Source organism: Quercus lobata, chromosome 8 (assembly GCF_001633185.2).
Source record: "Quercus lobata isolate SW786 chromosome 8, ValleyOak3.0 Primary Assembly, whole genome shotgun sequence".
NCBI lineage: Eukaryota > Viridiplantae > Streptophyta > Magnoliopsida > Fagales > Fagaceae > Quercus > Quercus lobata.
In genome coordinates this window covers 49,974,455-49,987,052 of record NC_044911.1, presented here as the reverse complement: position 1 = coordinate 49,987,052, position 12,598 = coordinate 49,974,455, and the positions used below count along the sequence as shown (strand labels likewise).

The 12,598-nt window shown below is 35.6% G+C and overlaps 1 protein-coding gene and 2 non-coding genes across 3 annotated transcripts; 1 reads left to right on the top strand and 2 right to left on the bottom strand.

Annotated features, from left to right (window-relative positions):
- Nucleotides 1-330: 330 nt before the first annotated feature.
- On the top strand, nt 331-7,717 carry LOC115954735. The gene is made up of 7 exons (XM_031072663.1): nt 331-597; nt 1,778-2,114; nt 2,201-2,294; nt 2,656-2,777; nt 2,940-3,089; nt 6,473-6,571; nt 7,351-7,717. Exons 2-7 carry the CDS (start codon nt 1,794-1,796, stop codon nt 7,390-7,392), a joined length of 828 nt encoding a protein of 275 aa, XP_030928523.1. The 5' UTR covers nt 331-597; nt 1,778-1,793; the 3' UTR covers nt 7,393-7,717.
- A 944-nt stretch (nt 7,718-8,661) lies between these two features.
- Nucleotides 8,662-8,753, bottom strand: LOC115958684. Its single transcript, XR_004084609.1, has one exon. It is a non-coding gene; the product is annotated as a small nucleolar RNA R64/Z200 family (small nucleolar RNA).
- Nucleotides 8,754-9,079: 326 nt separating this feature from the next.
- On the bottom strand, nt 9,080-9,159 carry LOC115958676. The gene has a single exon (XR_004084602.1). It is a non-coding gene; the product is annotated as a small nucleolar RNA Z199 (small nucleolar RNA).
- Between the last annotated feature and the right edge of the window lie 3,439 nt (nt 9,160-12,598).

The following is a 12,598-nucleotide window of genomic DNA, read 5'->3' as shown; positions in this document are numbered from 1 at the left end:
TCCATCAAAAACAAATTAACATCTTTGACCGATAATAAAATGTTATTATCAGAAATCAGAAAAGATCGCCATGTATTAAAACTTGTTTTCAGGACAGGCTAAAATGCTAGTCCACCAGAAGTAACAAGTTACAACAAGCTCAGATCTGTACAAACTGTGCTCACCATGGTTCAAATTTGTTGTAGAAATACGGTGAGATTTTATTTACACAATTGATTTGCAAGCCACGTGTACTATGACAGGCTTGGCACTGTCCAAACTATTCACATTATTTCACACCCTGCAGGATTTGTACCATTTTTGTTTTTGTTTTTTTTGTTTGTGTGTTTGACATTTTGCTCGCGTGCCCAATAGCCGTTTATAACGTAAAAGGAAGCGGCAGTGAGTACTACTAGTGAATAGCGATCCCCCGAGCCTGAGCTGGTAGTTTACTTTAAAATCTAAAATCATTATTTTAATGAGACTAGAAAAATAATCCCCCCAAAGCCAAAGCCATTGGACTGGTAGTTTAATTTAAATCACTTTATCCAGCTTCCAATTTTCCTCATCAAAGTACCGAAAGAATCATATTTCTGATATTCGTAGCCATTATTCCAGGTAAAATTCTAAGCATTTCTCTCTCTCTATTTTAAATTCTACTTGTTCAGTATAAGTTGCCTGTTGATCTGTTTCGAATTTTTGTAACATAGACTCTTTTTTTTTGGTTGTTGAAAAAGTCGATTGAAAGTTCACATTCTGTTTGGTTCCTGAGAAAAACCGAAGAAAAAGTAAAGTGTGAAAGATAGTTGAGCTGCCTGTTGGTACTCGAAGCTATCAATATAGATCTTGTTTTACCTTTCTTTCATTTTTCTCAAGAACCAAACGGAGCGCTAAGGTGCGAAATCACTCAAGTGTAATATTAACAGGGTTAAGACTTAAGATCACCTATGTGCCATTACTAACTGTGACAATTAATATATATATATTTTTTTTAAATCTCATCCAAATTATTCATGACAACGAAAATTAGGGGGGAAAAATAAAAATCAGTCTCAGCTCTATCAGGGGGCATAGTGTAATTTATGGAAACAAGAGGGAAGTTTTTGACGTTTTTGTAGACCTGGTGGGAGATTGCTCAAATTTGTAATGTACTGTTTGATAAGCATTAGGAAGGAGTTTTGCCTGGTTTAGAAAAAAAAAAAATTGGCAAGAATAAGGCATTTCATGTTATGTCTGCTATGCTTATGAACTTAAATCACTTTAGCTTAGCCAAAATCCAAAATATTAACATTCAGGTTTTTGTTTTCTGTTTTAATATTCATTCTTAATTTCACGGTTCAAGAGCGAATGTGGGTGGTATGAACAGAATATGAGGGCTCGAATCACTCAAATATGGCCTGATTCTTTCTGGATTTTAAATGGTGATATGGTATGCAGTGTACTACCAAAATGTCTTAAAATACAATCTCTTTCACTCTCACTAATAATATTGTCTAAGAGCAGTTATGGTCCAAGAGTGAACAAAAGAACTTGTGAATCCAGTTTTATATGTCACTTGTGGGTGCATTTGATTATTGTATGGCCTTTAAACCTCGTTCCAAATCTTGATATGCTAGCATTTAGTGATGTGACAGCTTGATTTCTCAGCAAAATATTTTGAATAAGCAACTGATTGGACTGATCATTTGCTTTGTTGGTTAAAATGTTGCACCTAAAAAGGAAAATAATGTTGCATTGGTTATGGTATTATTACTATTGTTGGTTTTAGTAATGAATTTTTGTGTCTCTTAATATCTAGTTTTGAGCTGGAAGAAATGTTGATGGGTCATACGGATGGTCTATCAGAACGGAGGTCATCAAAGGATCATCTACTTAGTGATCCTGAATCCGAGTTATATGTAGATGAAGCTGCAGATTGTTCTGAACAGATACTGTACTTTGCTTCCTTTGAAGAACTTGCAAGAAATAGTGTTAAGTATGACACTGTTATATGGCTTTCTATATCGCTGATGCTGGTCTTAGCTTGGGGAGTGGGCATCATTATGCTGCTATATCTGCCCATTAGGAGATACGTGCTTCAGAAGGATATTTCCTCACGCAAACTGTATGTTACACCTAGTGAGATAGTCTACAAGGTATGCAAATTGTTTGGATTGTTCTCTCGTTATTTTTTAAAGAAAAAATTAGTGTAGATGTAATTTTTTCATTTCTCTCTATGAAGGTCTCGAGGCCTTCTTATATTCCTTTTCGGGGCACTGTGACAATCGAGAAGCATGTTCCACTTTCCATGGTAATTGATATCATTATTGAACAAGGTACCAGTGCAAGCCTTTTCAGATGCTTTCTGTAATATGATCGCTAAAATAACGATTTCAGATCACATTCATATACTGTTCTTCTCTGTTATTATTGATTCTGTACCCATGCAGAGTTTCTGATAGGATAGGTACTTAAGGAGAGAGAGAGAGAGAGATTTACTATTTACTAACCCATTCTCTAATTTTCTTCCTTTAAAAAAATTGCATTTTCATCATTGGCATTTGCATAAATATCTTGATCATATGAGCTCATATGGATTTGGTTCTTTTGTCTGTTGGGTGCGCAATATGTATTTTCTATAACAAATGCTTCATTTGGAAAGAGGGTTATGGTGTTTTAACATTCTATTCTCAATAGGTTGCTTGCAATCAGTATATGGAATCCATACCTTTAGAGTTGAAAGTATAGCCCAGGGAAAAGCTGCACCTGTGGATGAACTACAGGTTCAAGGGGTTTCTAATCCTGGACATCTAAGAAAGGTAGTTTAAGATTTTTTTTTTCTTTTAGTTTGTTATCCATTGGACCACTGCTAGTCTATTCTTCACATTCACTGTTTCATGGGTTGCAGATGTTTAGTATCACATTATTAAAAAGGGCACAGTTAATAGATAAAAAACTTAAATGAATTGCATGTCTTGCAGGTCATTGTAACAGAAGCTTCAAAGGTTATACAAGATGTTGGTAGAGGTTGGAAGCCTATGGTTCTAACCGTTGAAGGGGAAAGCATGGGTCGTATGGGTTCTTTGTCTGAGGGACCAGCTGTTTTGAGATCTCCATCCAAAAATTGGAAGGTAATTATTAAACTCTTGCAGATCATAGATTCATCATTTTCATTTTTCCTCACTTTTTAAAATCGCTTAGAGGTAAAATCAACATCCAATCCCCCCCCCCCCCCCTCCTCTCTTCAGAGAAGGCAAAAGAAAAGAAACTTAAGGCATTTCAACTCAATAATTCTTGGTCTGATGACTGCAGTGCTACCAAAACTCTTAACACTCTTGAATGCTACGAATAATGCTTGTAACAGCACAGCGTCTTTAAAATTTTATTGGACTAGCATGATACTCAGGTTTTGGTTGGTTCATAATCAACGTCAGCCTGAGCTGATTTAAATTGGTTGAAATCACCTTGCAAGATGGGGGGCACGAAGCTTTATAAGGTCTCTCAGAGAAGCTCATTTTCATTATTAGTTCTTTTCCTTCTCCCATGCTGGTTGGAGAATGGAGCTATCATGGTTGATCCCTGAATGTGTGCTTTGGTAGTTGGGATTATATATGATGTATGACAAATTGGAGAATTTGTCTACAATGCTTGTGGTGGGTTAAGGTTTAGGAGGATTTATGGATCTAGGTTTAAAATTTTTTACAAGGGTTAGGATTAGGGTTCAAGAATAAATAGTGTTTGTGGAGAAGAGAAAGATTTGTTATGGGGTTGAAAAGAGGTAAGAGGAAACAGAAACCAAATCTGCCCACAAACTGTGAATTGTGTGCATGAACAGTAGTGCAAACCATGCGCAAGAGAGAGAGAGAGAGGGACGGATAATAAGGCCAACATGTTTCAATACTCAAGACAAATACCAACTTATCAAAAAAAAAAAAAAAATCAAAACAAAATCAACTCCTTTTATTCTTTTAAGTACATTGAACACAAATATAAATAGTCTTTCATGTATTAGTAAAATATTAGGACTCTTAGTTTGACTAGTAAACTAAAAAAAAAAAAAAAAAAAAAATTATGACATGTAACCTCACCAAGGTAGGGTCCTTTGGATCCATCGTGGGGAGCAAACCAAGGATATACAATTCCACTCACCAGAAACGTGTATTAGGTAATCCAGGAGAACTCCAAATAGTAGTAAACGAAAAACATAATAAGATAATAATAACAACTAATAAAAGACTAATCTAGACCCAAAGTAAGAAAACCTAAGATACTTAGGATCTAATAAGTTATTCTAGGCTCAACAAAATTACCAAAATATTCTTTAGTCTACAAAATTGTTGAAATTAAAGTTTTACCCCTAAATACAAAATTGGCCATAACTGTTAAATAAAAACCCAAATTAAAAAAAGGTTTTAACCCTAGGATACATCTGAACTTTTTAAAGCCCATGACTTTTACTACAATTGGACTTCACATGTGGGTCCAATAAAATAAATCTTGAATAAACTAATTTGCAAAGTAGTCACAAATTAATTTTCCATGGTTACATCAAGATTGGTGCAGAAGCAGAACCGATGTTTATGGTAAAAGAGTCTGGTATTTAGTGCTTGAGGATCTGAGGAAACAGTCTTTAATCCTATATGAGGGTTTTCATGCAATTTCCTTGCTCATATGGTGGACATTTCAAAATTTTGTTTCTAGTCAGCTATTATGTTCTAAAGATTTAGTAGCACAGGATCTGTTTATTCTACATTATATGATCATATTGAGGTGTTTCACTCTTTTATCAACTTCATAGAAATTTCAGTGGTGATGGGTGAGAGTTCTTGGCTTATTCCCTCTTGGATTCTTTGAATCGTAGTATGCATGCTGGTTGGGGTGTCCCATAAACATCCTGTTCCATATCTGACTTCTGAGACATGTCTGAAGTCTCAATAGTAATGAATAGGGAGTGATCGGTTTGAGTCCAGGAGATTAGAACTAACCTTCTGAACTAGGGAAGGTTAGTTTCAAATCAGAAATGCTGCGCATGAGAAAAGGGGTGTGGTAAGAATGGGTTTAAAAGAAAATTTCATGCAAGCTTTTGGAATGTTTGTTTCTGGGCTGAGTTTGTGTTTCATTTGGTCTATAGATGTGGACTTAGTTTGTAGTCGCTGAATCAAAGAAAAGATAAGACTGGCAGTTTTGAAAGTAGAAAATTTTCCCCTATCTTTGGTTCCTGAGAAATGAATATATTGAGTGTAGCTATGCTCATATATTTGGTTGGCATTTAATATATATTATTAAATTGCTTGGAGACCAAATAACAGAAAATGTAAAACAAGAATCATATCAGTACCTTATTCTAGTTTCTCAGTAACTTGTCAAATTTGTGACTTCTTGGTAGCTTGAGTGATTTTTCAAACAGGTTTTGTCTAAAGAAAAAAAAATGATAAAACAAAACAAGAGAGGTTATTCGTTGGTATGCTGGTGTTGTCTGTGCCGTTGTAGTGGAGAGAGTTTATCTTTCTTTCTTTTTTCATTGTTCTGTTGCGTGGGAGTTGTTGAGTTTTGTTTTCAATTCTTTTGGAATTGATTGGGTATTACTAGGAAAGGTCATTGATCTTCTATCTGGCTAGAGGAATTAGGTCTGTAAGCAGTCTTCAAATATCTGGAATATCGTCCCCTTATATTTGATGTGGATATTATGGAGAGAATGTGATTGGTATATTTTTGAGGATGTGAAGCATACTGGTACCCAAGTGCTAGATTTGTTTAGTGGATCTTTGCTGGATTGGTCCCGTGCCATAGCTGAATTCAAAGAGTCTCTAAGCTTGTGTACATAATTTTTGATTCTTTGTAATTCTTTTGGCTTCTCCATGTTCATCTTGTTCATGGAGTGGTCTTTTTTTATAAAAGCATATTATTAGTTATCAAAAAAATAATAATAATAATCTACGGGTTGAAGCTAGATATTTTTTACTTGAAGGAGTTGGAACACACACACATGCACATAAAAGTCAATTCTTGCAATTGAAAGTCAATTGCAGCTATAATAAATATATAAAATCTGAAAACTCTTTTATTTTTTGGGGGCCACTAGGACAGCCTGAAAGTCCATTATAGCTATAAATCTATAAAATCTAAAAACTCTTTCTTTTGAGTGGGAGGAGAGGGATGGACTAGCTCAAATTTTTGAGGAGCCAACTCTTAGATTTGTTGGCCTAACCCTAAGCATCAAAATGGTTCTGCCACTATTCAGCTGAATCTGCAAGATAAAGGTTAAATTACCTTGTTTTTTATCTTTCTTCTCTATCAGTCATCAATTAAAATAGAAGCACACTAATATCACTTCGCCATACTGTTGCTTGTTTGTGGGTGTTTTCATTCTTTTATTTCTTGTAATTTTTCTGTCAAGAATGCTATATTGAAGATACTATTTTCTATCCACTGAGTTTTTTGTTTTTATGCAGATTCATGCATTCTAGAAAACTACACTTTATGCCACTAACCAAAAAAAAATACACTTTTTCAGATGACAGCTTCACCACGCCATGCCTCAATGGAACGCAGAGGCATACTTACTGGGGAACTGCTGCTAAATAAACTTGAAGAAGTCAATAAATCAGTAAAGGTAAAATATCTTTCCCTGTTTTCTTCATGGTGTATGGAGTTTATAAAAACAAATGGATTTTTTTATGGTAAAAGTTAACAGATGTTCTAACGGCATTGGTTTAGGAAATTTTTAGAAATTTTTTATGAGAATAGAAAAAAGTAACTAAATTTTGTGACAACTTTTTATATTTCCCATGAAAATAGTATTAAAACTTGCTTAAAATGGTCCATTACCAAATGCCCTAAGGGCACCCGACTGGAACCTTTTTATTTATGACAAAAAATCGTCCAACCCCCCTTTCTCCGTTCAAGGCACTTTGCTATTTCTTTCTGCATAATGGGGACCAGTTTTTGGAACTCAGAAAAACGCCTTAAATCAAATGTGAACTTACATTAAGATGCATTCCAAAGGGATAATCTATGATGGGATGCTACCTCATAATAAATTATTAATCTTGAATGCACGGTGCTCAACTATATGTTATCCCCATTTTAAATCCCATACAGAAGAAAAATGTCACCATTTCATCTTGTTTTCAGACATAAACTTCCATCTTTTGGAACATTGTGCACAAGCAATCTCTCTAATTTGTCCAAGTTCAGTAACTGTTTAGATATATATATATATATATATATACACTGGGGGTCTTAAAAGTCACTCTCTCTCTCTCTCTCTCTCTATATATATATATATATATATACACACACTTTTTTTTCTTTTCCACTTTGAATAATTCTTTGTTGGTTTACATAATTCCAAGCAGATACTTACATCATCTTTCTTAACTCCATGACCAGAAAATCGAGTTGCTTATTGAGAAGTCTCATGCCTCCCCTTAAGGCCGTTGAATTGTCAAGTATCGTTACTTTGCAAATCCCAAATTTTGGCAATCAGCAAACTGGAGAAGGAAGTGAATCTCGTTAGCTGTTACTCCATCTGTAACTACAAGCTTAGGGATATGGTATATTATAATCAGATAATCACCAATCCAGTTGTGTCATTTCTTACCATATGTGTATAGATTTACAATGGGAATTCTAAGCAAGATTTTTGTTTTGAACCTCAGCCATTGAGCTTTTACTTTCCTGAACAATTTTTTGGGTTATTGTTTTGTTTTGTTATTTGGGTTTAATATTGCAGAGATAATTCATATGATTCTCATCTGATATCTAACTTTCCCTTCCAACTTCCAAGTGCATCAATCAATTCTCTAGCCGCTGGAATGATGGATCTGGTCTGAAAAATCCCAACAGGAAATTAAGTTAAGACTGCGCTAGGTTGAAGTCCTTACAACTTACAAGTCTAAATCCAAACACAAAATGGAAAGAATATGACAATTCTTTTAGAACCAAAAAAAAAAAAAAAAATCTAAAACTTGCTTATGAGGTAATTTACTTATTTTCATGCCAGACTGATTGATTGTAAACAAAATCTTCGTATGGCTGATTACTTGGGCATATGGAATGGGATGTTGGTGTTAGGATTGAAGCTTGATTTGATCATTGAGGAGATTACCCTTTGAGAGTGGTATAAGAAACTACGTAATTCCTAATTCAGCCTCTTCCAGTAGGTACAAGACCAAAACTTTCAATAAGTTTCGAATAACTAAATCTAACTCTAACGGTAGGTTTCAGTTACAGTTAGCATAACCGGTAATTATATAAGAGATTTGAAGTTTAATTTCCGCCCACTAAAAATTGATTAAAGAGTGAACAATATAAATTGAAACTCTTTTACTCAAATGTGCTTCTTAGATACCTTAATTCCCTATTTTATTTTATTTTTGAATGCTCAATATTCCTTAATTCAGAAGTGACAAGATTGGTTCCAAGCCATTATGGCCATGGGATATGAGGACTTCTGGGTAGCGAACAATATAGGTTCCCTATTTTATTTTATTTTTGAATGCTCTATATACCTTAATTCAGAAGGGGATTGGTTCCGAGCCATTATGGCCATGGACTTCTGGGTTCTTATGTTGCTTGTTATAAGAGAGAAAGAAAGCCATTGTCAACTGAATCAGACAATACAAAAAGTCAATAAGTTGCAACTATGGTAGTCAGCTTCACTTATAGACAGCCAGGACAACAGTGCCAGCAGTTATATATAATCTGCTCAGAAACATAAATATAATCTCATAGATCTTTTAAGATCTCTGAAGTCTGACATGTGATAGTTTCATGATTCATCACAGCAACTCAAAACCAAAACAAACCAAACACACCAAATTATCTGTCTTGAAGTATTTCATAAAGGTCCCAATTTGATTCCTTAAAAACCATGTGCTTATCACAATAAAACAATAATAGAAGCACTAAAAATCTAAAACATAAAAACAAATATAAAAAATAAGAAGGTTCTTGTAGAGAGATCAGAGTGTGCTAAATGGGTTTGTCGGTCACGGTTAATCAAAAACACGGACCAATATTTTTCTCATCATATCTCGTAATTGATCCACGAATATTGAACCCAAAAAAAAAAAAAAAAATATTAAAAAGAAAAGAGAAAGAGAGTGGAACGAAAAGAAATCATCAGAGACTTAAATACAAGTAATCACGAAATTAATCGATCATTTTGTTGCAGTTATTTCTATCCTCATCTGATTTCACTTCATTCCCATGACCCAATAAACGTAATCAGTATAACACTATTATTCACAATTATCAGTATATCTACCAAAACCCTAAATGTGAGAGAGCGAGAGAGATGTTGGAGAGGACTGTTGAGGTTTAGAGCTAATTTATATATAGGCGCTGCTGAGAGCGAGGGGGTTGCCCTAGATCGAGATATAGTATTGGGTAAATTTCACTAACTACTCCTGAGGTTTGGAGTTATGCCAAGCAGGTCCATAACTTCTCAAAACTAACCAATTTGATCCAAAGTACAACTTAATTTCTAAACAGACTTAACAGACGTTATTTTTTAACTCTCCCTTCTCTCTCTTCTCCTCTCTGACTCTGACCCAAACTTCTCCTCTCTCTTCTCACTCTATCTCAAACCACCACCGTGAGCACCACCAAAACTCAGACGGTAAGACACCCAACCACCAAAAATCGATTGGTGTATAGACCTAACCACCACTCGTTGAGACCAAAACCATCGCCTCGCCACCATCGTCACAAAGCCCACCACTACAAACCAAAACCATATATAGGAGCCCAACCACCACAGATTTATAGTCACAGCCACCCAAATCAAACCAATTCAAAAACCCACGGCCAAACCAAACCAATTTCAGCCACCCAAACCACTAAACCCACGCACCACCACCGTTGAAACCAAATTTGTCATTATCGACACCATGAGATGGCCCCACCACAAGATCGGTGTCCTTGTCCCTTGAAGAATGCTTGCCTAAACAACTCAAGGTTCACATACACAAAAAATACCCACAAACCACAGAAAATACCCACAAACCCAAACTCAAGGTTCACAAAACCCACCCTCGAAACACCAGAAAATTCAACAAAACCCACCTCTTCTCAAACCCAAACCCATAATCAATGAGACCCACAAACAAAAAACCACCACCACCAATTCAAAAAAAATCCAACCCACACAGAAAATACCAAATCAAACCTTGCAACCAAGATTCACTGCTGAGATTCGAACTCCGATGAAGTTGCAAAAGAAAGTCAGATCACCTGCCTGTGCCCACATCCCTGGCAAAAAGTGACATCACTGATCGGATCGGCGAGTCAAAGGCAGCTCATGCGTGGCACTCCTTGCTCACGGAGCGGCATACCGGAAAAAAAAATCAAGAAGAAAAAGCCCATTCCGCAACCTTCTGCTGTAGGTCTCGCCGATTATGTCTCGGTGGTTATAGTGGTGATTTGAGAGAGAAGAGCTTTGAGGCAAAGAGGAGAAGAGAGAGGAGAAGTTTGGGTCAGAGAGGACAAGAGAGAGAAAGGAGAGTTAAAAAATAACGTCTGTTAAGTCTCTTTAGAGATTAAGTTGTACTTTGGATCAAATTGGTTAGTTTTGAGAAGTTGTGGATCTACTTGGCATTACCCCAAACCTCAGGGGTAGTTAATGAAATTTACCCTATAGTATTATAGTCATAGTTAAATTTACACCGTTGGATTAAACTGGACTTTAATAGTTGGCATTAGGGTGAGTTTGGTTCAGCTTTTTGTAAAAGTGCGTAATGAAAAAGTGGAATTTTCAAAAAGTGCATCATAACAAAATCTTATATGAAAAGTTGTTACTAGTTCTAATTTGAACCCATTACTGAAATTATATTTTTACTCATCAATATTAGCTAATTACTTAAAATTTATTGTGAAAATATTGTGATAATATTTTTAAATTGTGATTTCTAATTCTTTGCCTTTTTTCCTCCATACATTTCCTTTTCCTTTTTTTTTTTTTTTTCCCCTTGTATTTTGTCCACCACACCCGTATACATTATTTTGTCCACATCCTCTCCTTTTTCTTTTTCTTTACTTCCACAGCTCCACTTTCCAGAAGCTCCTCATTCTTTCATTCTTTCCTCTTTTATTTTTCCTTTACTTCCACTTGATGATTCCAGAAGTTCTTGGCTCTCTCAAATTTTTTTTTTTTTTTTTCCACTTGATTCCAAAAGCTCTCCAGCTCTCTCAATTACTTGAATAAACTAAAGAACAGAGAAATCAAAACAACCCATACCCATGAGAAAACTGGTGGAATTGAGAGAGCCGGTGAGCTTGAGAAAACTCATGGTAAGTCTCTCTGCTCTGTCTTTCTTCGTCTTCCTCTTCTTCTTCTTTCTTTCTGTCTTTTTGCGTGTTTATGGTTGTTTGGCCGTGGGTTTGGCCATGGGTTTGTGCTATTTGATTTCTGTAGTTTTGGATTGTGGTTTGTGTTTTGGGTAATGATTTTTCTGTGTGTTCTTTGGGTTGATTTCTCATGGGTATGGGTTGGTTATGATTTCTCTATTCTTTGGGTTGATTTCTCACGGAGAGGGCAGAGCAGAGAGAAGAGATGGGAGGCATGAGGTTAGGCATTGAGAGAACTGATTAATTTCATGAGTATTTTCGTAATTCCATCATCAGCAACGGTAACCCATCAAACATGTAGTGCGCGTTTTCATATATGGACCCTCAGAGGTCCATAAATTTTCCGCGTTTAGTCCGCGTTTTTGGGCTTAACCAAATACAATTTTAGGCCTGGCTTTTTTCAAAAAGCCCTTTTTGGGCTCAAAACGTGGAAACAAACGAGCACTTAGTGCAGGTTTGGACTTCCAACTTTTCGTTTTGTGTTCAGACCATCCCATTTGGGTCAACCTGGCCCATAAAAAGCCTCTAAATCTAGTTCTCTTATAGGGTGAAAGCCCTCTATGTTATAAAAAAAAAAATTAAAAAAAAAATGACAGAACTTAAGTACAGTACCTTAGACACTGTCTCTTAAATTTTCCTCTTGAAATTCAGTTATGTGATTTTTTTCTCATGGAATAAAAGTTTATTTTAAAGTAAATATGACAATGGAGTGGAGTTGGATCATAGGTCCTTATTTCCCTCCTCGTCCTCTCTCTTCGGGATGAAAGAAGAGAGGTTGGGTCCTGGGTGGGTTTGAATGTATTTTACTAATCTTAATGAGATGGCTCCAACATTGATGAGTATAAATTTTCTTCCAATATTGTTTTTGGTTGAGAAATCCATTACCCATTAGGGCTATGTAAAAAAGGCGCCTAACCTACCAACCCGCACTAACCTAACCCAACCCAACCCAACTTATGCGGGTTGGCTTGGGTGAGTTAGATAGCTAATTTAGCAAGTTGAGTTGAATAACAGGATGAGATATTTCTAATCTGCCATAACCCAACCCCTGCGCACACACACACTTTGTCATGTTGCAAAAATCTACCTCATATATGCTCCCACTTTATTTCTCTCATCTCTTTCTCTTTCTTTTTATTTTTTCATTTTCACATTTCTCTTCCCTAATAAACTCTAGCCGCATTCTCTAATATTTTGTTATTATTTTTTCTCTTTGTACATGTCTAATTTCAAATTTTGAGAAGTTTTTCTTTTCTGTATAATAAAATTTCAATCATTCTAATAAAAA